This window comes from Grus americana, chromosome 2 (assembly GCF_028858705.1).
Source record: "Grus americana isolate bGruAme1 chromosome 2, bGruAme1.mat, whole genome shotgun sequence".
Classification (NCBI taxonomy): Eukaryota; Metazoa; Chordata; class Aves; order Gruiformes; family Gruidae; genus Grus; species Grus americana.
Window position 1 is genome coordinate 121,207,984 of NC_072853.1, and position 25,505 is coordinate 121,233,488.

The 25,505-nt window shown below is 42.5% G+C and overlaps 1 protein-coding gene across 10 annotated transcripts in view; it reads right to left on the minus strand.

The window, feature by feature from the left end:
* Positions 1-25,505, minus strand: part of FYCO1 (FYVE and coiled-coil domain autophagy adaptor 1) — a 53,573-nt gene extending 28,068 nt beyond the window's left edge. For 3 of the 10 annotated variants that reach the window (XM_054814609.1, XM_054814608.1, XM_054814603.1), the window contains exons 1-10: positions 25,419-25,505; positions 15,096-15,277; positions 13,458-13,564; positions 12,311-12,436; positions 8,580-8,686; positions 7,552-7,695; positions 6,690-6,783; positions 3,646-6,276; positions 2,493-2,585; positions 1,365-1,483 (exon numbers count right to left, since the gene is read on the minus strand). In XM_054814609.1, the coding sequence (XP_054670584.1) occupies positions 1,365-1,483; positions 2,493-2,585; positions 3,646-6,276; positions 6,690-6,783; positions 7,552-7,695; positions 8,580-8,686; positions 12,311-12,436; positions 13,458-13,564; positions 15,096-15,150 (3,476 nt within the window). In that variant the 5' untranslated portion in view covers positions 15,151-15,277; positions 25,419-25,505. Of the gene's footprint in view, positions 1-1,364; positions 1,484-2,492; positions 2,586-3,645; positions 6,277-6,689; positions 6,784-7,551; positions 7,696-8,579; positions 8,687-12,310; positions 12,437-13,457; positions 13,565-15,095; positions 15,278-15,479; positions 15,501-24,454; positions 24,812-25,418 lie in introns of those variants that run through there. The other 7 variants (XM_054814610.1, XM_054814607.1, XM_054814613.1 and 4 more) reach the window with 7 other exon arrangements.

The following is a 25,505-nucleotide window of genomic DNA, read 5'->3' on the forward strand; positions in this document are numbered from 1 at the left end:
GACAGAATCTCTCCAGTTTTCTGCATCACTGGAAGTGCACACAGATCCATTACCTGGTGAACATAGTCAGCAATCAGCAATTTCTTGGATGCCCTGCTTATGTCGAAACTTACGATCGCTGCCACACTGGGAAACTAAGATCAGCAGCAGCTGCAAACTGAGCTAAATGGGGAAAGTCCTATAGCTGCAGGTTGCCCAGCATTTGCAGGCTGCACACAAAAGGGCCATTTAACACGTGCTCCTCCATAGCCTTCATGTCCACAAAAGGGAAGCAAACCAGTTTCTCACTTTATTTTTCTAACACAGATGCAATTCAAAACCTAAAGGTTCGTAGAATCATAGAATTGTTTGGGTTGGAAGGGACCTTAAAGATCATCTAGTTCCAACTCCCCTGCCATGGGCAGGGACACCCTCCACTAGACCAGGTTGCTCAAAGCCCCATCCAACCTGGCCTTGAACACTTCCAGGTTAAGAGACTGCACAGTCAGTGGAAAGAAGTGTCCCCAGGAAGCTTCCAAGAATGTAAGTCTTGGCTTGACAATACAGTAATTTCAGTACTGTGAGTCCTAGCAATGATCAAAAATTCTACAGCAATGTAACACGAAGGGCTGAGCTGGTTTGAACTCACTCAGCCAGTTCAAACATTTTGATGAGTAAGATTTTGTACTGACAACCTTCAGTATAGATCAAGAATCATCAGTCTTCCCACAAAGACAGATGAAATCAGCACAAAAATGTAAAAATACATCGGTTTTGGTTAACCCATTACACTCTGTGTGAGCCCATGTCTCGTGAAGATCTATTTCGGATTGCCAGATAATTCGGACCACACAGGTCTGCATTACAGACCCTGGAAACATAGCCTGCATCAGGTATTAAAACTGATAAGAAACCTGACAGAGACATGCAGGATGTGGTCCCATTCAAATAATTCTTACTGATTCCCTGAAATTTCATAGACAAATGAGGAAAAAAAACCTATCAAAAAGTAATATTTTTCCATTCCTTATGAAAAAAAAAGAGCCAATATCAGCGTTTTAATTTGGTGACTAACCTATAAGGTAAAAGAAGGTTATAAAATGTCTTGAGGATTCATAAAAAGACATTGAATGAATTTATGTCATCAGCTAAATTAACAATACAATAACACCTAAACCTTGATTCATGTGTGCTGTGTAATTTACATATTTCTCAACTGATGTGTCAATCTGATATTCCCCGTCAATGCTCATACACTATTTGACCTATATAAACCCCGTGGCATATGCTACTTCATAAACCACAGCAATTTTCAATATGCTTTGGTTACTGACCCCTTGCTTGGTTTACAATTAACAGCTTGTGAACAGAACCCAAACTCCCACCTTTCCAAGAGTTCTCTCAGAGACGTCACCTCCTCTTCCTTCTGCAGCCGAGTAGATTCCGATTCAGACAGCTGCTCTCTTGCTTCATCCAGCTTTCTAGACAAACTCGTGTTTGCAGCCTAGTGAAATAAATTACTGTATTTCCTTACATATAAAAACAACACTTTACCAGGCATTGGACAATTGCCAAGATACCTAAACAATGCTTTAAAAGAATCAAAGTCAAACCACCAATTAAGGTATTATTGTATAAGCAGACACTAATTAGTTGTGTACTAGTGACTGATTACTTCTGTCACACTGAATAAGGGATAGACTTTAAAGTAAGACAGTATTAAGCCTGTAATTCTTATTAGTTCATGTAAATTGAGCTTTTGCCTCCTTATCAAGGAAAATCTCTCAAAGGCAATGGCAAAAGAATATGCCCTAAAAATGTTTTCTCCACCTAAAAGTTTCAAAAGAAAAAAAATAGGAAAATGTTGTATATTAAAGCTATATGCAACATGAAGAACACTGGAAACAAAAATTTCTTTCACAGCTAGCCTCTCCAGAGAAGTCCGCCAAACTTGGAGTCCTCAGGGAACATACCTAACTGCATCTAAAGGTGTACGTATTTCTGCTAACAGGCAAGGCCAGGTTCAATAACCTTAAATTTCTTCCTTCTGGATTCCTTACACCTCAGTACAATCCTCCTAACTCAACTGTTTGATAAATGCATTGCAAAAATCTTGTTTTTTTCCAGCTGGGTTATTTCTCAGCCAGATTAATTCTCTGATTCAGTGACCCTTGCAGCCTGCAAATAGTTGGATCCACACATGTGGCTGTGTGCCGTGGGCATGCAGGGCTTAAGACAGACACCTTTTAAACCTGCACTCCCATTTAGGAAGTGTACACATAACCAGGTCTTACATAAAACCCAACTAGCTTTCAAAGCAGGACAAATCCTAAGTGCCATTGTGCTTTTCGTAATCTTCAGCTGCTGAGTATTTTGTCTGCAGCACCTGTATTTATTCAAGGGCATTCTCAGACTCACAGCCAGTCATCAGAAATGCTGCCTGCCTTCTCAATTATAACACTAATGCCCACTGACACAAATACCTCTGTCTTTTAATCAGATCAAGCACCTACTTGTAACTCTGCAATCTCTTCCTCTGCAGCATGCTGTTGTCGCTTCTGCTCCTCAAGTTGCTCTCTTACTTTCCCACACTCTTCACTGACAGCCTAGCAGAGAGATTGAGCCAGGAGTTAGCATTCCTCTAGCGGCCACCCCTTCATCTACAAAATTCCCAATTGCGAATCATGAGTGCTTTTACTGCCATGTATGGGATAAATGCAGCACCATTGGCAGGCTCAGAAAAGAGTTAAAGAGCCACCCAATTCATGGATCCCAGGAAAATCCGCTCTGTGGTGGCAGATCAGCTGTGTTTTACTGTTACTTGCTATGGGCTATTACAGTTCTCAACAAAAAGAAAGCCCAACTTGTGAAATGCTTTGGCTCAAAAGAGTGAGATAGGCCAAATCATACTGAGGTTTAAAAAAGCCTTTATGAAAACAAAACATAAATGAATGTACACTATTTTCTCAAACTCATGGGACTTCTGGATATCACCAGTGGCATAAGCCTCTACTCAACTGCCAGTCTTAGACATTATCTCAGAACGGCAGAACAAACACACTAAAATCTTCTGCCTTTAGGTGTGCTGTTTCATATAAACAGGGCTGGCTCATGTTTTTCTGGAACCACAACTTTGATCTTCTCAGCTGCTACCTTGAGCAGTTGAAAGCAAAAATACATGAGGGAATGAACTGCAAAAGTATCTGGTCTCAGTCTTAAGTTTGCTTTCATCGAAATCGGTTTTAAGGAGAAGTAGTGTTATGGGTGTGGGGAACAGGTCTTGCAACATTCCTGCTAAAAAAGAAAAAAATCACAGCTGTGACCAGAGGGAACAGTTACAGAAGATGCCACCTTCAGTGCCAACATAAGAAATCATCATCCTCTCCATTACTGGCTGGCTCTTCCATATCACCTGGCCTCTCCACAGTGTTCAGACGGTCACAATATACATCTCCAAAAACCTCTGAAGAGTTATTTTACCTCAAAGAGGCCTAGGTCATGAGCGTAGAGACATTTTCAGATTCCCAGGCTAAGGCTAGTTGCGTGCTAGTCGCAGAGCCTGACCAACACAAACCTTAGGATTTCGCCCAGTAATTGCTGCAGCAGATGGTAAAGCAGGGGAAATCCTGCATGGCTCCCTCACTTATAATAATCACATTAATTTACCTTGAATTTTGTCTGATAATTTAGAATCTCTGTGCTCATTTGAAATTTTATTGCAGACAGCTCTTCTTGGCTGGTCTCTTGGAAACTCTGTGCCTGTTTCTTTACCGTCTCCAGCTGCAATTGCAGACTTGAGACAGCTGCGGCACATATTTGAGCCTCCTCTAATTTCTCTTGCAGGCTCTTGTTCTCCTGTCTGAGATTACAGATGTCAAGCTTCAGCTTCTCCTGTTGCTCTGCTGCCTGTTCTTCCAGTTCTTTGAGCCTTTCTGTGGCCTGGGCTAACCGCTCTTCTCCATCCACCTTTTCAGAGGTCAAGGCACAAATCTGAATACCAAGTTCAGCCATATCTGTGTTGGTCCTGTGGAGGAGATCTTTGTTTTCTTCGTTTTCCATTCTAGCAACTTCCAAGTACTGCTTAACCTTGGATAGCTCTTCCTTCAGGTTCAGCAAATTATTTTCCAGCTCAGCTTTTTGATGGGCTGCTGTCTCCTGCTCTTTTTTCAGCACTTCTTCTCTTTGTTTACATTGCACCAGTTCTTGCACGTGGTTTCTGTTGAGTGACTCACTTTGCTCTTTCAGCTGCTGGACAAGCGCCTTCTGCTCACCCAAGACAGTCTCTGTGACTGCGAGCTCACCTCTCATCTGCTCTCTCTCATCAGTGGTCTGCTGAAGCTTGACTCGCAGGTCAAGGACTTCTGCTTGCAGCCTAGACACTTCACCTCGGTTGACCTCCAGCTGCTCTTCACTCATGGTCAGTCTGGAGGCCAGCTCTTTTGCCTCTTTCTCCAGAGAAGCTGCCTGCTGGAGCTGGTGTTTTTCCACTGATTCCTTTTCTGTTGTGAGGGATTCAATAAGCTTTGTTTGATGAAGGCATGTCTTTTCAAAACTGAGCTTTTCTACCTCAAGAGTCTCTGCTTTCTTCCTGTGTCTTTCAGCTTCTGCTCTTAGCTGCTCACACTGGCTCTCCATGCCTTGCAGTTCTATTTCCTTCTCTGTGAGCTGTGACTGGAGAGATTCCTTGCTTTCCTTCAAGGTGCCTAAGTTTTTTTCCATTTGTAAACTATGCTGTTTGGTACTCTTCAGCTGTCCTTCAAGTGAGGCATAAGACTCCTTGGTGGTCTCTTCTCTTTGCTTTAGTTCTTCATAGTCTGAATGTAGAGCCTTTAATCTCTCCTCCAGAGTTTGGCTTTGTCTCCTGGCATTCTGCAAGTCTTCATCCAGCTGTTTGTTCTCGCTCCGGAGCTTCTTCTCTTTTTCATCAACTGACACCAGGGCATCATCTATCTCACTCTGAAGCTGTTTCTCAGAGGCTCTCAGTCTGGCCATCTCAGCTTCCAGGGAAGCTTTAGAGGCTTCCACATTTTTCAGCTTATCTTCCATCTTCCTCTTGGACTGCTGCAAATTCGCATTCTCCGCTTTCAGCTTCCTGCTCTCCTCACCCATTTTGCTCACTGCAGAGGTTTGCTGCTCCACCTGTTCCTCCAGCTCCTTGACTTTCTGGCTGAAATGCTCTTTCTCAGACAAGAGTTTCCGGTTTTGTTCCTCAAGGCTATGCACAGTCTGACTCACCTTTGTTAAGTGACCCTCCTGTAGTCGAAGTTGCTCTGCTTGTGACTGGGCTTCCTGCTTCAGTGCTCCTTCCTTCCTACCATACTCCTCCTCGAGTTTCTCTTTTTCTTTCCTTGCTTCCTCAAGACTTTTTTCCAGTGACCCCACCTGAGCCAGCGACCCCATTACCTGGGTCTGGAGCTCAGCCATCTCCTTTCCTTTCAGGGTCAGGGCCTTCTGAAGTGCATCCCTTTCCTTTGCCATGGTTTCCAGGCTCCCAAGCAGCTTTTCACTCTCTTCTTTAGAGTCAGCAGTGAGGCGATTGTATCTGGATTCCAGTTCCTTCTGTGCCTCTTCTTTCAGCTGCAGCTCCTCCCTTGCTGCTTTCAGCTGAGACGCATGTTCGTCATTGAGTCTTTGCATTTCTGCCTTTTCCTTTTCTGTCTCCTGAAGCTTCTCTAACAGTGCCCGTATCTGTAGGGCAGAGTCACCGTGGGCTGTAACTTGCTGTCCCTTTTCCTCCAAGGCAGCATCAACTTTTGCAAGGAGGTTGAGGTTCTTCTGTTCTGTGGAACTCAGCTTGGCTTTGAGTTCATCAATGCAAAGATCCTTCATAGCAACCAAAGCCCTAGAGGCCTCCAGCTCCTGATTCAACACCTGCAGTTTTGAGGCACAGTCTTCCTTGCTGGTCACCAGCTGCTCCAGCTTTGTTGAATATTCCTTCTGCTGCTCCACTGCATTCAGTTCCAGTGACTGCAGACACTTCTGCAGGTCATGAACAGTGCTCTGAGTGGAGTGCGAGACCTCACATTGCTTCTGTAATTCTGTGATCATCTTTGTCAGCCGGGAGTTCTCCTCACTATAGTTACTGCTCCTCTCCTTTTCCACCTGTACTTGTTCTTTCTGAAGGCTGACAGCTGCCTGAAGCTCCTGGTTTTCCATTTCTAGCTGGTGAATACGATCTTGAAGTTCCCTCTGCCTCAGCTCAGCCTGGTCAAGTTCTACACGCATCTCTTCAAAGCCCTCAAGGTGTTCAACATTTAGTGAGCTATTTGCATCAGGGCTGGAGGGAAACTCTTGGGCCTAAATGAACAGAAGGGGAAAACCAGAAAGTTTAAGAAGTATTAAACGTGCATGTAAATGGTGTGCTCAAATGAGTGCAAGTTCAGGTCCTTAACACACAGTGACATTGTATGTTGCATGCACAGCACTACAAGATACAGACTTACAGGAAATGGGGCTTGTTTTCGCAAAAGATAAATGAAAACATATCTATCTGCAGGCAGTCTTCTGAATATATTTTTGTTTTCCTCTACAAGATTTGCATATTCAGTTGAATCAGCCACTGGACAATTCCCTTTACTTTTAATTAAGAATTCTTTTTGTAGTTTACCATTAAAAGTCATAATCACCCTGAAACTACCAAGCTCTTTGGAACTATGCCATTAATTAAAGATCTACCATGCCATATAAACATTTATTTGTAATTTGCTTACCTGCAAATAATTGCTCACTAAACTGCTCATGCTGGAACTGCGACTTGGGGGCTTCCATAAATATGCTGAAGATCCAAGTGAGGAGAGGGTCCTCCTGTTGATCAGAGAAACAATATATAAGAGAAGTCTAAGCACACACATACATGTCTTTCTACTCTTATATGTTAAGATTTATCTAGTTGTAACTATCACATACAGAAAGACGTAACTGCACCTGGTGTCTGGGCCAACAACCACTGAAGCTGATGGAAAACAAAACAGGGATATCAAAGGCACCTATAAAAGATTATGGGCTTGGTAGCCCTGATTTCCCACACCCACGAGAACCAACGCAGCTTTGCTCTACAAAATTGTATTGCTGCGTGGTTGCGGCTCAACCAGACAGAGGCAGCATGCAGCCCTGGAAAACTCCCACTGATACAAACGGATGTGGATCAGACCTAGGAGTTTTTGTTATTCCCCGCTTTGAGGTGGGATCAGGCTGTAGTGACCGCATACTGTCATCTCTACCATTGCTGCAAGTGAAGCACACCACTTGGCTGTTCAGTGACTACATGTCTCAGCTCTCAAAACAGAAGGAGCTAAGAACATTTCTTCTTGTGCCTGTGAAGATAGGAATAGCTTGGGATTTGGACCTAAACTGCAGTTACTGGAAGTACTCCATCACAGAGCATCAACTCTGATCTCTGGTACACAGTATATTGAGGGAAAAAAAGGCCCATTCAGTCATAGACTAATTACATGGAGAAAGTGTATAACACAAGTATTCCTGCCTTCAAAAGCAGAAGCTTTTATTGATTCTGTAACAGGCAGGTGTTTTGTGGCCTTCTTAATACAAAATGACAAAGTGGTTCTATCTTACCTGGCAAATGCTGGCCAAGCAGCATCTAAATCATAGCCTCTTGACGCCAAGTCAAATTGAACATCAGTGAGCTCATAGAGTTGACCCACAATGTCAGAACTCATTTTGGAATTCAGAAATGGACTTCTTGCATAGTACCAGTCACTTGAAACAAAACAAAAAAAAATGAAGTAATAGTCATTCATAAGTAAAAGAGAAGCAGCAGCTTCACTTGCAAAAATAAACCACAAAATGATTATTCAGTCCACCCCAGAAAAATTATGACATTCTATTCTAAACACAAATTGAAAACAACCAGACCCACCAACCAACATCCCCTCCCTTTGATGTGAATGAAACTAAACAGCTTCAATGAATTCCACACAAGTATCTTTAGAGGAGCTCCTGCACAAAATACTTTTTGCTCTAGTGCTTGGGCTAAACACTGGCAAGACAGAATATTTGCTATACACTGGATAATCACACAATAAATACCTAAAGCACACACTTAATACATCAAAAATGAGGGACAGAAAGCAGCAACCAGAGTTAAATACACTGTGCTAATAGTTGCTTTTTCTAAAAGCCCTACCAGGGGCGCCCCTCCAACCAACTCCAAACTATCTTTGGTGTTCCTTGGTCAGGGGCAAGCTGTTCCTCTGTGTGACAACCCCGAGATATATGCAAATGCTTTCTGGGGCTTTGCACAACACATCCAAATTAATCCTCCCTTATGATCCACAGCACAGGAGATCAAACCCAGGACCTCCAATACTTAGAAAAACATCACCTTTGAAACCGACATACAGATGCATCAGCACCACCCATTCCACACGCATTTAGCTGTAACAACTTTCAATCTTTACCAGCCTAAGATAGATATGAACCAGTGACCCAGGCCAAAAGGTCTATTATCCTTCCTATCCTATTACCAGCTTTCTAAGCCAACCATTTGGAAGGGTTTCAATTTCTTTCAATAGCTACTAGGTGATGTTGCTTGATCACACTGAGCAAACACCCATTAGTTAACAAGGTACTTGGCTATTCACCTGGTCACCTTGCTGTTCATAAAGCATTGCTGCAAGGTGTCTGCTAGCCTTTGGTGAACCAGGGAGTAACGAAGAAATGCTCTTCCTTTTCCAAGAGATGTTCGTAGCTGGAAGGGAGAAACCACAAGAAAAGAAAATTCTAAATATCATTTGTAATCATGTAAAGTCATGGCCAGAACAGTCTACATACCGACACAAAAAACCTTCACAATAAGGCACTAGTTATAACAGAAGCAGTAAGAACTGCCACTGAGAGACACCTTCTCCCAAGACTGTCATTGGGTGGAATCTTTTTTGAATGACAAATTTGTATCTACAGCTGGCTGTTGTCAACTTTATACTAATATAAAAGGCATCACAGGACCAACGAATCATCTAATATACTGAGTACATGAGTAGAGACTATGCTAAGGACAATTCCCAATATAAGGCAAAATCACAATATGCCCAGCAAAGCCAGAAGCGACTGCTTAGGTTACTTAAAATGTGTCTGGCCACAGCTGGAAGAGCTTTAGGGCAGATGGAGTCATAGAACAAAGATGTACACACACAAATATACATGCCTGCAGACACAGTAATCCAAGATGATGCAAAAAGCCTTTCTTAATACTTAGCTGTTTAGTTGATAAAATTCTAATTCTTACTTCAGACCAAGAGTAGCTGCATGACCAAAATTAATGGATCTTTTTATGAAGACAGCTGTTAAATCAATGTAAGGAGGATCACAAAACGCAGCACTACGTTTTGTTATAGCTATTGACTTGCGGAACTGATGTTTGTTTTGTCTTTTACATCTGAACTATTCGCTGTCCTGCAAAATAGTGAAGCACTGAACAGTACTGTTTCACTATTTGCTATCCTGCAAAATAGAGAAACACTAAACAGTAGTGTTTCATTTCTCCTTTCCATCAAAATCAGTAATCAATTTAGGAATAGAAAATGCAAGTGATGAGAAGAATTTCTCATCAGTCAGCCATGGTCCTAACCAAACTGTGCATCCAATTAAGAAACCAAATATACTCACGATTTAAAAATGGAGGTCAAGGAAAATATTAGAGGGGCTGAGGCTCAAGTTAGTCACTGTACATTTTGCTTGAAAAGTTAATGTAAAAGAAGGCTCAAAGGCCACACAAGCTTTCTCTCCTTCTGATCAGTGTTCCACTGTGGTGAAGTGAGAGGAATACCTTAACTTTCAGTTTCCTTGGTTTTGCTGTTACTGGGCTTCTGTATTCAAATAAGACAAAGGTTTCTCATTTATCTCAGCAATCCACTACATATAAAAATGTTCCCTATAAATGGAATGATGAAATGTGGAGCAAAGGAAGCAACACCTTTAACTGCTTTTTGGTTTGAATTCTATAGGACACAAAATGTGAAATAACATGGTCCCCAAAGGCCAACTGTTTTTCTCCCTCATTCACTCTGCAGATGTCTGAATATTTCTTCAGGGAGATGCTATCCCTGCCCTGTGCACAGCAGCTTACAAGTGTTTTTCCTAACTAGGCATAGTTAGTGAATATCTTAATAATAGTAAAAAAACCCAAACACTGGAAGCCACTGAATTAATCCTATCCTTACTCCCATTGGTTTATCAATTTAAATCACAATGCCTTTTTTAAGCACGGAGATATTAGAACAAATGTATGTGACAAGAAGTAGAGGAAAATATTTACATATATGCAGCTATAACTAGCTAAATACTATTTACCTAGCAAGTAAAATCACGCTACCTCCTGCTAGAGCCCAGCTAGAATTCAGGGAGGCAGGCAGTGTCTGGTATTGTTGGTGTTTCCATGTTTGCTGCAAACACTGTAGCTAAGTTGCAATGTATGGCTGTAGCACTGTAGCATATGCAATGTATGGCTGTAAAGACTTGGAAAGATGTGTATTCAGTGTAATCACCTTTTGAAAGGGGAACTACCATAACTCCCTGCTCATCTAATGCCATCAAGGATAAGGCTTGCTGTTTAATTAACAGCTGGACAGTTTCCAAGATATTCCTACTTGCTTCCTTGCTCCACCTTTCTAGCATATCATGCACCCTAATATTAGAAGCACTGCAGGCAAAGCAGAAGAGAAGGCATGCTGTTAAACGTTTGACCATTCTTAAAAAGCAACTGCCATTACTCTTTCCTCCTTGTTCACTTCCATCTTTGAAAGTCAACAAGTACTGTTCAGTGAGCAAATGACATTTGGAAACCTTTATGTTCTACCCAGCCAGATTAAAAAAATGGCTGCTAATTTCCACCTGCAATGAAGGGGAATAACCAACATGTTCTTCTGTCATCTGTCATTTCATTTCTGGACCTGAGTCTGCCAGCTCAGTTATCTGAAACAGCTGACTTTTTTAGAGTTCATATTCCTAAACCACAAGCTAATAAAGTAAAAAGAAGTCTTCCACAAGCTAAATTCTACGGCTGCACATAAATTGAAATAGAAAATATCCTTCTTACAAACTATAATTTCTGATATCATGCTAACCATTAAACAGCCAGAGGTACTGAAGAAGGAGGAAAAAGAGCAGCCTTTGCATGTGGTAATACGCAGGTGATACCATAGGCAACAGACTGTTGAAGGCTACAGCATAGCTGCCTTTGCAAAGAAATCAGATTGGCTACTGCTACTGAGAATTTAAGGCCCAGTATCTACAGTCAGAGGACCTTTCCTGCAGTCACTGTCCTTACTTCTCCAGTCTTCCTGGAAGTAGTGGGAAAGTCAAAGCCAATTTCCATAGCTCTCCTCTGTTTCCCTTCCCAGTGGGAAAACAAACTTAAGGCTTGTTTGCCTTGGAACAGCAAAATTCAATATTGCCTAAGTTGCTGAGAGAAGAAAATGAGGTGGGGAACACAGAGCCCGCCTCTGCCAGAGTATCATGGCTCTCTTTCAGATGGCTCAAAACAACATTATCTAGAGCTGCTGTGGAGGAATTGCCAAGAGAATAGGGAAATCTGCTGTAAATAGTAACTTGCCAATATATGTTAGCACTGCTCACAGATAACAGAACTGAGCATCAGGACAATGCTGGCCGGCACCACCACACCATCGCTTCTTTTACCCACGAGGGAAGTGCCTCTTCAAATGACTCTAAAGGCTCAGACAGGATCAGCACAGAAAGCTTCTCACAGCACTTATTTCACCCACTCATTGAGCTGAAGACATAATATGGCTGTTACAAGCTTAAGCTTTTACTACCATATCTAATAAAAATAAAGCTTTTTGTCCTGTTCATGACAGCTTACCCAAGAGAACAAAGTTGAGACAGAAGATGAAACATTGCTGTCAGTCAGTCCTCCTCAACTCTACCGACCAGTTGAAAAAGTCTTAGGACATGACAAATATGGTGATTCTTTCCTCTTACACTTAGAGGCAAGTCCTGCTGTAAGCTGTGCTAAAGATGGAAGGCTCTACCCTTGACTTAACTTTTAATTCCTTTTTAGAGAAAATGGCACTAAGTTCATGAAAAGGCAGGGCACAACCAGAGACAAACAGGACCATTCACTTGTGTAAGTGGTCTTCAAAATAAGTCAGAGTCAGGCTACCTAATCCTATATAATTTAGTGCCTAGTGAAAAGAGTAACCTTGCATTTTTATACTCTACATGAGAATTAAAAATTCCCAACTTTTTTTTTTGTACGTTAAAAGTAGTGTATTTTCTTTTGGTTTCTACTGGTCTCTGAAAAGACATACCAAGCCATAAACCACATGTTATGATGCTTAACTGATATACTTACTTCCGTAATAGACTTGACAAAGCGGATTCCATCATTAGCTCCCTTGACTTTTGCCAGACAGTCACAGAAATAATCCCAGTAGTCTTTTCTGGTCCCCAGTAACGTGTTTTTTTCCTTCTGGTCAAACTTAAACAAGGAAAACAAAATGCAATGAGCAAAACTTAAAAATAAATATACTTATATATAGCTACCTGGAATTCTGTTCCTCTCCCAGCAACATGCGCTTTCATGACTCCTCTTAGTTTTAGCCAATGTATTCACAAAGGCAGGAGACATTGTATTGCACTGATGCAATCCAGCAGTTACAAAAGTTACTTCACAGACAGTAACAGATAATAATGTTCTGGGTCTAGTTAAAATACAGACATCCATTCAAAAATGCTGAAATAAAGATTTGCAGCAGATTCGGCAGCTGTTTAAAAGCAACGAACTAACAACCAGTTGTTGAGACCTGCAGTCAAGTGTGGCAATAACACACATGTACGTACCAGAAAAACCTTCTCTAGCTAAATCGCATACGCACTGCAGCTCGGACCATTCAAATCCCAAAGGATTCTTCGGCTTCTGTTGAAGCTTCTGCAACCCAATTAAAAGTCCCTCACCTATATTAAGAGTAGATTAGCATGTCTTTGTTGCAATCAGTGACATGATTACAGTATGTGTAGACATAAGACTATGCAAACTGAATTTCAGTTTGCCCAGCAGTTTGCCCTTTTACTTAGATCTTGAGGATTGACAAAAAGCAGCATTCCAGATTAAAAAATCAGCCTTTTGCGTTAAGCGTTCCATACAATAAAAAATGAATTTCCAAAGTGAAATTGCTAAAAATTCTCTAAATTACTCACACCGCTATATTTGCTTACTAGTATTTATTTTGCATTAAAATGTTGCCAAGACCTCATTACCAGAGTTTTTCCAAGATAATTTAGCAGGATATATCTTTAAAATCAAACTCAAATCTTACAGATCAATAAAAAAATACCTTAAATTCTTAAAAAAAAAAACCTGCCAGCACTGCCTTTTGATTACATTTATTTACTTTCACTTGAAATAAGTACAATAAGCAGCACAGATTTCAGTCCATTTACTTGAGAAAAAAAGGCCTAGCTTTGATGGTGGATTACAAATGACGCATATCCCTTTTTACCTGTAGAAGATACTCAAGCTTGTAGGAGAATTTTTGCAAGTTGACACTGTCATCTGTGATTGGTTCCCCTCCTTCTTTAAATTCTTTACTTAACTCAGTCACAGCATCTTTAAAGCAAGACACCAAAATGGTTAACTAATGGAAGACATATATAGCACTGAATCCATCAACAACTAAATAAATGAGTTTTCTGCCCGGACATTATGCATGTGTATTCAGTCTATTATTTCAGTGAAAATGTCTTAACGACAATGCAAAAAACTTATTGATATGCTTGCAATGTAAGACCACCTATTAAAACCCAAGAGCTCAAGTTATGTCAATCTGTTATACAGACTATTTCTTCTTAAAAAGAGAGAAACCTCCTTCTGACACTTAGCAAAAACTGGTAAAAGACAATTGCTAACTGGTTCTTCAGCACAGGAAAGAGAAATAACTTTTTGCTGTCTCATGTGCACGTTAAGGTATTGCCCACAGGACAAACAAAATTCTGATTAGAAAGGACAAAGCATGTAATCTGCTAAAGGGGATCAGTAACATGAGAACAGTCGTTCAGTCAGCACATTTATCTTCTCCATGCTTTATTCAGGAAGGTTCAGCTTGTGCTGGTTACAAACACAAATGGGAAAAAATAATTTACATAAAAACAAGCATACAGCAACTTCTCTTCCCTAAAACCTACACTCATAGTGGGTGAGGAAATCTCAAATCAAAGCAAACTCTGTTGTCTCAGTCCAGCCCCAAAAAGGTGTACTTCTCAGCATCAGAAATAACTGATTTTGAGCTTGCTTTCCACTTCGTTTTGTACTTATTTCAGGTGTCTGAGTGAGCCTTAGCTCTCAGTCCCACTCAATCCCCTTTGCAAATTAAATCTCCTCTTGTTAGCAGGCACGTAGATCTCCTTTTTTATGTTACAGGAAGATCTAGATTCTCAGCTTTGGTGCATATCAGACCTCATATTTAATAAAAATTAAAAGGAAAAATAGCTGGATCTTGGTATAGGCAGCTGATTAGGACAGAGATAGAGCAGGAAAATGGCTATGATTCTGCTGCCAATTTTGCCTGCAACAGAGCTGTGGAAAATGAGGTTGGGTACTGCTAGTGGAGGACAAGTTAAGTGCCCAGAAAGCATGTTCCACTCCAGTAAGAACAGCAGATACAATTCTCCATCACTCTTCCTCTGGGTCTTCCTTCCCAGTTTGGTTTAGCCTCCTGTTTTTCTCCTCCTTCCACGTTAGCAGCAACTCCACACCAACTTCCCATCAAGGGAGGGTCTAAAAATCAGGCCTTCTCCTTATCTCACATGAAGTCCTGTAATAGCATAGCTCTATTCATGCCAACGAAGTCCCAGCTCACAACACATCCCCCACAGACACTTTGTTTTTTAATTGTAAGACTTATTTCTCATGTTTAAATTTACAGTATTTAAGAATTTAGGATCCTGCAGAAGGTACAGCACATTTCTCACAAAAACCATCAGTCACTTCTCTAAAGAGCACATCACACACCTTGAACTAGTTGCTACGATTCCTGCACAAGTGTTACACAACTGAAAACACAACTCTTAACTCTCTGTTATCTAAAACATGGAGGGGATAGTCCAGCCTACAGAATGAATCTGTCAGCACGACACTGTACCTTGCAAGTCTCTGATAATCCGCTGCAGCTGGCTTTCGCCACTAGTTGCTGCCATCTTGAGAAGAAAAGGAGCTCCCCTTCTGGGCTGTTAACCTTTTCATCCATCTAGATAAAAAAAGAGTTCATATCCTTGATGACCATTGGGCTGGTGAAGATTATTCTTCTCTGTGATACCTGCAATTCTGTAAAAGTAAAAAATAAAATTAAAGTCTTTATCATCTCAAATGAGCAGAAGAGAGGTGCTTTGGCATTTTAGATCCTGTTTAGTAATGAATTCCCATAGGCCAACTCTTTTTCCAGAAACCTCCTTTATATTTCCTTCTAGATTTCACTTTCCATTTCAGTTATTTCTTCAGTTATATCTTTCAAAACTACTGAGCGAACCTCAGAGAGCAATTTTCTCTTGCTGGAATTACAACACAGTTAGTCTTACAGCCCAGCTCAGGCTGGCATTTTGTGCAACTCATCTTGTGACCCTGAGGGAGTTCTGATGACACGGGACTTTCCCTCCCAAAACCCTCTGCCAGATCTTCCCTACAGGTTGCAGAGTAAAAAGATATGATGACTTTTCCATTTCAGGGAGACTTTCAAGCCACAGACAAGGCACGGGCCAAGGAGTCAAAAACTGATGCATGTTTGATTCTCTGGCACTGGAGTGTATTTTTAACTCATAAGAGCTACGAAAAGATTTAGTACTGCAGACTGGTTTTACCACAAGAAATACCTCTCATCCTCTCCTCAGAACCCACTGTTCCCAATACATGTAAAAGGACACCACTTTATTTTAAGCTCTGTTACAACATCCCTGGCTGAATAAATATACCTTGCACCACTTCCCTTACTTAGAACAATGACAAGTGAGTTATAGCTAGCACTCGTAGAAAATATTTCCTTAATTAAAATGAATGAATTAAAATTCATTAAAAGCTTCAAACACTTTACTAGAACAACCATGCCTGGGGACCTAAACTTTCAAACACTAACCTGGGAACAATTGTTCAAAAAAAGCCACATAGAAACTGCATAGGGAACTTACTAAGCATCCTGTTCAAAGGTTGTTCAGAATTCTGCCTACAATGGTACAGCCAAATTTTCAAGCAACCACAACACCCAAAGTACTGAATCTTTAGAAAACTTGCCATTACATTCCTGTGCTTTTGTCATCATTCAAGCTGAACTACAATGAAATTAAGCTGTAATTAAAATCTTACAAACTTTTGAAATACAAACGTGATTATGTCCAACTATTATATCTCCTTTCTCCCTTCTTTCATTCACTCCCAAAATAACTAAATTGGCATGGCTCAAGTGGGTGTCTGAATGAATCGAATGGACTGTCCTTCTATCCTATGTATCAAGGTATTGTTTGGAAATGGTCCTGATGTGATCTCATATTCTTTTCTTTTTGAAACAAAGCAAACCTTAACAAAATCATAGAGACAGAAACATGGTAAGTATAAAGAAAAAGCTGAAACTAGGCTTACTAGTGTGTTTCTCCTAATACCTGTGTTTTGTTACCTGCTACTTTCATTTTCCATATTTTGATGGCAGTTGTTATGTTATGACACAACTGTCCTGTGGACCACGTGCTGTCTGGGGAAGGACCTTGGTCTGCAAAACCCCCACCACAACTGTGTTGCTTCAGGGAAAGAAGGCCATCACAGCATAGACCTGATGAACTTTTGTGGTGGCAAACACGATTTTTTACCCTAAATCAACAATATTAAATACCCAAGATTCCTATCTTGATTCTGCTGAGTGATGATGTAAAATACCACACTTCCTGGCAACTTGCTGAGTTTGGGTACCACTGAAAAAAAACAAGAATAGCAAACCCAGTGAATCAGTGTTTCCTTTTCTAAGCATGCACATTAATATCAGCCATATCTGCTCAGTTTGGCAACTATTACAGAAAGGAGCTTAAGTGACTGTGCAATGTGGGCAAAGGAAAGCCAAAACGCGAGGCCAAACCAAATGCTCTTCCTCACACAAAGGGGAAAAGAGCAAGGGCCAACAAAGGGATCCTGCCCGTCCTCCCTGAAGGCTGGAACAAGTTCCAATTCAAGGCTCCAGAGGCACAAAGACTATGTGAGAGGCATGCCAGGAAAATGGCAAACAGGCCTACTGCAGGCATGTACAGAGAGGCTGAAGAGAAGGCAGCTGGGAGCCTTTATTTCGCAACAGCCAGCAGGGAGCAGGACATGGGGCATCCTATGGCAGACAGGCGCAGCATGGGACCTTGTCCAGTGGGCTGCCCAAGCAGATATTTAGTGGGTGAGGATTAAGGCGGTTTAGAGTTGCCCCAGCCCCACTAACACTGCGTAAGTTAGTGTGTTTGCCCAGAAGTCACAGATAAAGGACTACTGTGCGCACAACAGTTCAGCAGCACAGTGCAAGAGAAGGCAGAGTGTTCCCAATGGGTTGATCCTGTTATGCCAAAGCACCCCAAGACATGCATCTTTATTCCTGTCAGAATCTCCTAGGCAGAATGTGGGAACCCTGAACAGAGACCACAACTCAGCTGGAGGCACAGCTAACTCCCCTTCTCTCTCTGTTCCCAGTCAACTCTTTCCTCAGTACAGGTAGCACGGTCTCACAGCTTCCCCCTTCCCTGCGTCAGCTCCCACCCATGAGTCACGCATTTGCTCCCTTCTCTTCCCAGAGAAGGGGATCTTTTGACCTGGGCTACTGCATAAGGAGAACATGCTGAAACTTTTTCTACCTGCCTTCTCCTCTGCAAAATGGGGAGAAAAGTACTTCTCTCCTCCATGGTCCTTCTAGAGGTGTTCTTAGAAAACACAATCCATCCCACAGAAAGATGCAGAGCTCTCACTTCCTATGGCAAAGCAAGCCGACAACGTATCTTAACTGATTTCCCAAGGTTTCAAAATAGGAAGAGCTTCTGTAAACACCTGATCTAGTCCTTCCTGATCACAGAACATTTCATCCAGGATTGTTTAGAGGACAACCCTGTTCCCCCAGTATTTACTATCCTATTATGTATGTCTGTAAATATCTGCTATGTGAGAACAGCATTATACATGTGTCAGGCCCGAGGGACCTCCTTTAGGTCAAAAGCTTTTTAGATGATGCATTGTTACCTCTTATATAATAGAATTTGACTAACGCTGATGGCATTAATTTGCACAAAACTGCAGTGCTGCAATGACATCAGTGCAGTTACACTAAGGACCTGGCACAGAGTACGGCAGAAGAGGCAAGACAGGGCATGTCATCAGTCCCTCCTCGCACTCCTGGGTTGTGCCTGATGGTGTCTGAAGGCGGCTGCTCCCTCTTCTGCTGGCGTAAGTACTAGTGTGGGGGTGACAATCTTCTTTACAGAGGAGGATATTCTGAAGATTAAAGAAAGAAGCAGAAAGGAAACAGCCCACTTACAGGAACAGAAAAGATTTACCTGAAAGAGAGTGTGACACATACAAAACAGTAAACAAAATTTAATGACTGTGACTAAATTGCTTAGTGAGGTAGCTACAATTACCTCCTTTTAATCTAATTTCATTAAATTTCTCTTTGTATTACTGTAGGCATGTCTACATCATCAGCAGTTACATTTTTTTAAATTCATTGGTCAATTTTGGCCAATCTTGACAGAAGGTAGAGGTCTTCAAAATATTACACTTCTCCCTGTGCAGTCAGAACAGGGAGCTGGGAGGAAGTCCACAAGCAGAGTTTCTCTTTGTTGATAAAAAGGCTGTGTGCTAGGTTTGGCTGTGATAGAGTTAATTTTCTTCACAGTAGCTGGTATGGGGCTGTGTTTTGGATTTGTGCTGAAAACAGTGTTGATAACCCAGGGATGTTTTCGTTACTGCTGAGCAGTGCTTACACAGAGCCAAGGCCTTTGCTGTTTCTCACACCACCCCACCAGCGAGGAGGCTGGGGGTGCACAAGGAGTTGGGAGGGAACACAGCCAGGACAGCTGACCCCAACTGACCAAAGGGATAGTCCATACCACATGATGTCATGCTCAGCATATAAAGCTGGGGGAAGAGGAAGGAAGGGAGGGACGTTGGGAGTGATGGCGTTTGTCTTCCCAAGTCACCATTATGCATGATGGAGCCCTGCTTTCCTGGAGATGGCTGAACACCTGCCTGCCAATACAAAGTGGTGAATGAATTCCTTGTTTTGCTTTGCTTGCGCAGGTGACTTTTGCTTTACCTATTAAACTGTCTTTATCTCCACCCAGGAGTTCTCTCACTTTTACTCTTCCAATTTTCTCCCCCATCCTGCCAAGGGGGGAGTAAGCAAGAGGCTGTGTGGTGCTCAGTTGCCAGCTGGGGTTAAATCACAACAGGCTGCAGTGAGACCTCCGTTATAGCCTGGTATCAGATAATCCACTCCCCACCCAACCGCATTGTCAGCGTACACTAAGAGCAGAGCTCGCACTGAAGACTTGGTGTAATTCAGTTAAAAAGTAAATTCAATCTGCAAGATGAATTCATTGGAAACCAAGGGCCACTACTTTCTACTGCTTGCTGAAATATTTTATGTTAAGATAACTACTCTGGTCCAGCTATTCCAAACAAGGGCACTTATTCACAAGGTCCCCACTGGTATCACAAGACCTTTAATTATTTGGTGCCTGCAATTCTATAGCTGTTCTAACACTCTACATGAAACAAAACAGGCAAGCGAGGATACTGAGCCAAATCCTATGTTCCTGAGTCACAACAATCTTAACCGTGTTATTCCCTTGTGTAATGTGAGTATGAGCTGTCCCATAAAAGCAGATACTGACCGATAATTGCAAGACATGCTTTTGGACATTGAACGCAAACTTCATGGCAAAGATCAAGGAAGAACTGGAAAAAGGAAGTCTTTGCCACTCAGGACCATAACACCACTGATTTAGTTATATAATTTAATTCCAGTAATTGTCTGGAAAAAGTACTTTGTTGTTGCAGGAAACAGAGAGTCCCAGTGGAATTTACTGCAGCTATGCTGCTAGCTTTTCTCATTTTGTACCATGCAGGTACATAAAGCTGCACATCCATAAAGCTAAAGAACTGTTTGCTGGAAATAAGGGTCTGAGGTGAACTGCAAAAAGAGACAGTCTGACCCTTGTGTCATGCACACATCCATGCTTTTACTGGGCAACTCAACCCTTTGTGCTTTAACACTGCATATAAAGACATGTGACCGATAAAAATGCACACTGGACTACATTAAATAGGATGATTAAAAACAAAAGCAGGCACAGTGTGAATGTCAGCTAAGGTTTCCATTTGGAGTTTTGAAGCTTGGTTCCATTCTGAGAAGTGAAATTTTCTTGCTAAATTAATCTTCCCCCTTCGTTTTCTACAACAACAAACCTTCACATTTCAATTACAAAAATACATTGGGGGGGAATATTTTTTATTTCTTTTAGTACTTCAAACAGGACACCACACTACAAACTTATGCTGGATTTCCTACACACTCACACACACAAGCTTTGTTGTGAAGTGTTTGGGTGTATAAACCTTTAGTAATAAAATGCATATTGCAGAAAATATGTGTCCAGAAAAACAAATTCACAGAGTATCACAACACAGCAGAAGAGAGTAACTAAATGAAGTGCATAAAAACATTCACATATTTTGCAAATGCCCAGTAGAAAAGTAGCATGTTTATAGTTAGGGACTCCTCACAGTAAAGCCCTTTTTGTGGGGAAGCTCTTGTGCATTTTACAGCATAAGAATATTTGGGTTTTACAGCATAAGAACACAAACTAATGACATTCACAAAATACTGCTCGCACCCCTAACCTGACAGGAAAGACTGACACAAAAGAATCAGTAAAATTTTGTATAATCTTTGTAAATATTTCCCTACTCTATGGACAACTGGCCTGCATTCCCCTTCCCCCTCCCCCCTGCAATTCGTTTATATTTGCAAACTGTTCTTAGAAAAAGATCAAAACTAAGCAACAGATACACGTATACAAGTTGCTCGATAAGAACTCCATAAGACAGAGTTAATTTTTAACCCTGAGTGGGGAAACCTGGCAACTTGAACAACTTTTTTTAATGCTGCACCTACCGAATTGGACCTCCGCTCTAATACCTGACTTCAACCCCTTTAAAACATTATGCTGAACTTTGCCAAACAGGACATGTGCATTAGACCAGGGACACACTTTCCTGATTTGGAGAATACAGGGCTTTGCCTCTGATATTCCTCACATCAATAACTGTTGAACAACATGAACCCAAATGACCACCTTCTGCAAAAATCAACACAGGGATGTATTGTATGTATCTCACAAAGACAGCCCTGTGTCAGCCCTGTCTCATGACAGAAGCTACCTCTTTGAGGAAGCAGTCAGTTCATAAGGAGAAGAGTGCTCTTCTGATAACAGGAATTGCACTAGTATCACTCTAAACAAACTCATCTGCCCTTTTACCTTTTACATGCCAGATCTCACCCCGCATCAGGAATGCTACACTGTTTACTAACATCTACCAATTAACCTAACCATAACTCTCCCAGACACTTGCTTCTCTTCAGCTGCTCCCATCCTATTTCACTCCCCCTGGGGAAAGGTACCCCTGCTGCCTCAATGTTTGTATGGTGAGTTGAAAAGGTAAGTTTCATTCAAAAATCAAAAGATTTTTTCCTCCTTCCCACTCTCATTCTTCCAAGCCATTCTCCCTACGTCCCTACATACCCTCCCTGCCACAAAACCTGCTCTTCCTCTCCATAACTCACCCAACTATTTAAATCTCTTACATGTTCTTCCAGCCAGGCACCTGACGCTTGGAGCACCATAGAGATACCTACAGAAATAGAAACTTCCAGCTGCAAAGCGCATCGGTGACTCATGACACTCAACTTGGTCATTGTACAAGCCTGGAGTCTTCAAAAAATCTCTTATTTTTCAGGTCTCCAAAGTTGGTCTCTGCGCCTCATTAACTTCCTCAGCCAGCTTGGCCTGACTAAAGCATCTCAGCCACCTCTGAGGCTTTGGGATAGATAAAAGCAACAACCATTTCATCTGAACTCTGAATGGGGGCTTTCCTTAGTAAGATTTTTTACCTCTGTATCTACCGTTCCACACTGTCCCTCCAAGCCGAGGTTTCAGAAGTACTTGAAAAGTCTGCGTCCAACTAATGGTTTAGGGAAGTTTGGCGGGTGGGTGTTGAGACTTGTCCATCTGTAGCGCTCCATCAGTCCTCCATCCAGCCAACAGCAGCAGTAGCTCGCTAGGGCAACTCCTAGCCTATACGTAGCTACCAGTGAACTAGCCACAAACAACACTGAAAATTACAGGTTTTGGCCACGCACATGCAGATCAAATAGGACGCAAGTGCATTAAGCAAAAACCACGCTGAGACAACCCAAACTGACCGGCGACTGAGTGAATCATGCTACCCCAGTGCCAACAGCAAAATTTCTTGTTTTCTTTAAGTATGGAGTATTTCCTCTCTCCCTCTTTTCTCATGGGGTTTCCAGTGAAATTCACCATTTTGGGGAGAAGGGGAAATTTCAGAGTTACAAATGCCAAAGATTTAAAAAGCCTTCAGAAGAGAGGCCTGTATGAGGCTGTCACCACTGAGCCAGTTGGCAACAGAGAGGCTTGCAGATGACGCAGGCTTGGTGTGAGCCCATTTATTTGGGGATACCCTGATCCAACCTGTTCACTTTCAAAACCTAAGCTGGCTTGCAGCAGTAGCAAGACCTTTCCTGTGCTCATCCTCCTTCCCAGCAGTAAATTAAATGTCATGGTGGACGCACCCAGGGGTTAACTGTTTACAAATATCTTCGCTGAGAACACTATACCACCAGCAACCACAGAATACTGTGGTGGACAAAAATATTAAATCAAAGGGAAGGGTGTACAAGTCAAGGCCCTGTGCAGCAACAGTTTCCCAGCACTATTCCAAGCACTGAGATTGAGACACTCTATGTAAAAGGTTCTGCCCCTTCTACCAGTGTTACAAACTGTAAAGCCTTCTTCTGAATATATTTGGGAAAAGTATTTAAAATTACTACTATTACAGAATTTTTGGACACAAACAGCCACCCTGGACAAACTGGAATTACTACATGAAAATATGAATTAGACTAGATACAAGCTGCTAAAAAGATTCCTTGCATTGGCAATACCAGACAGAAATAAAAGCACAGTAATACAAATAAATAAAAATAATAATGGGTAACAATAAAAACACTTAGGGCTTTTACAGTTCCCTTCAGTTTAATAATCTCAACAACATCTAAAGAATACTACAAGGGTTCAGCGTTTATTTGACAAATGGACAATTATTAATTTTTAAATGTGATCAACTAAGAAAACCAAATAACAATCTGAGTTAAAAACAATTTGCAGCACTACTTTTCCTTGAGTCCACTGGATAATTTCTGCAATTTTACCCACACTTTTCTTTACATTTTGAATAGTTTTCTCTCCCTAGTTGTTCCTTTAGGTCTTGACCCGCCACGGACCAAGTCTTAGAGGACCCTGCCCTCCAGGATGTTAGTACGAATTCCTATTCCTTTTATGTAACCCTCTAGCAGTGGAGAGAGGGACTGCAAATACAATACACCCTTTCACTGTTATCAGATGGTGTACATAAGAGGCTCCTTTATACATGAAAACCAGGCTCTATAACTAACTAACTGGCTCTTCAGAAGAAGTAGTGAAACCGTGTTCACAACAAACACTGTCAAATATATATACTACAACAAGAAGAGCAAAATCAACTATCACTTGTTTTCCACCATAGTATCTTAGATACAAGTTTTTAACTGCAGTGCAGTCTTCTAAATGCGAATGTTTGGAAACACTGCTCGGAACATCTGGAACACTTTTTAAATTCAAGCACTCCCACAAGGATTATTGGAAGACTTCAGGAAATTGCCTTGTACACAATAATATCTGGAAAACATAAACCGCCCTACTGCAAGGCAGTTTATCTCCTCTGCTGCATGTCCTGCAACATCATTATCAGAACCAAAAAAAGAAAAACAAACAGAGAACATGTCACCATATTGCTGACAAGGCAAGTGTCCATGTTGTACCCTGAAAGTTTAATCCCAGCCTGCCTCGAGGGATAAAATCAAACACCCACTTTCACTCTTCAGCATAGAGAGGCAAAGGCCTGGTACTCCTCTCTCTTTGTTTACACTTGAAAAGTAACTTGGTTTTAAGTGAGAGGCTGAACCGGGAGCATGACACATACAGCTGACCAACTCCATATGCCAAGCAAACCTTTGTACAGGCAAAAATCAGCAGGAGGCTGGGTGCAATGACCCCAGCAGAAAACACCAGGACCCTGAGCTCCTCAACACACAGCTACAAGAGCAACAAATTCACCAGCCTCCAAAACACAGCACAGCCCCTCTGCAGTCCAACTCACCACCGCAAGATCTCTGCCCAAGGAGAATCCAGAGCCCAAAGGCGTCAGATGACCATTTCACTAAAGCCTCGCTTTCTTTTTCCCTTGCTCCCTCTGGATTACCAGGATCAACGTAAGCTGGAGGAGGGCCGGCTGCAAACCCAGCATCTGCTCTGGAGACAGACCCAGCCGCCCTGCGCACCAGCAAAACTCTCCCTGTCTGTCCGCCAGAGATTTGCCGACACAAGGGCACGCAGGATTAGGGCTGTGGCAAATATTTGCCTATCAGCACTTTATAATGGGTGAGGGTACGGACACAGGCAGGTATTTGGTTTCTAGCAGGGCCCAGGGTGACTCTGCGCCTCTGGCAGCTGCCGTGACCAGTGGCAAGAACTCAGAAGGTCTGTTCAGGGGTGGATGACACGGGAGAAAACAGCGGGCAGTGTTTATCTCGGCCTAAAATCATCGCTCACCAGGTGGAAACGATGATACCTAAGACGACTGGGCCTGGATGCTGGCTGATGTTCACCTAGGCGCTGGTCCTGAGGGACAGGGACCTGAGGGGAGCCCTTTGTGGGGAGGAAGGGCCCCGGGGGCGTCCCACAGCTCCCTATCCCTCAGGGCCAGCGCCTCGGCAGGCATTGGCCACCATCCAGGCTACCCAGGGCCTGTGTGCGCGGAGCTGGTCACCCCACCGCAGGCTGAGGTAGCCCTGCCGGGCCTACACTCACCCCGCCACGGGGCCGAGCCACATTCCCCACACAGCCCCCCCGGCGCTGAGCAGTCGCGACGCAGCTCTCTTCCCTCTCGGTCCCCGCCGGGGCTCCTCCCCTCAGAGCCGAGCTCCGAGCGGCAACAAGTGGAAGCAGCTAAAGTTACTTCCCCCCTCTCTCCGGCAGCCGCCGCCTCTTCCCCACCGGCCCCGCCGCCCTCCGCGCTCCCTTAGGGCGGGGGGATTGAGGGATGGGGGAGTGTCGCGCGTTACCTGCGCGGCCGCCGCCATGTCGCGGAGAGATGGCCTGGGGTGAAGCTCCGCGCCCTTCACCGCTCCCCGCCGACTACAACTCCCGTG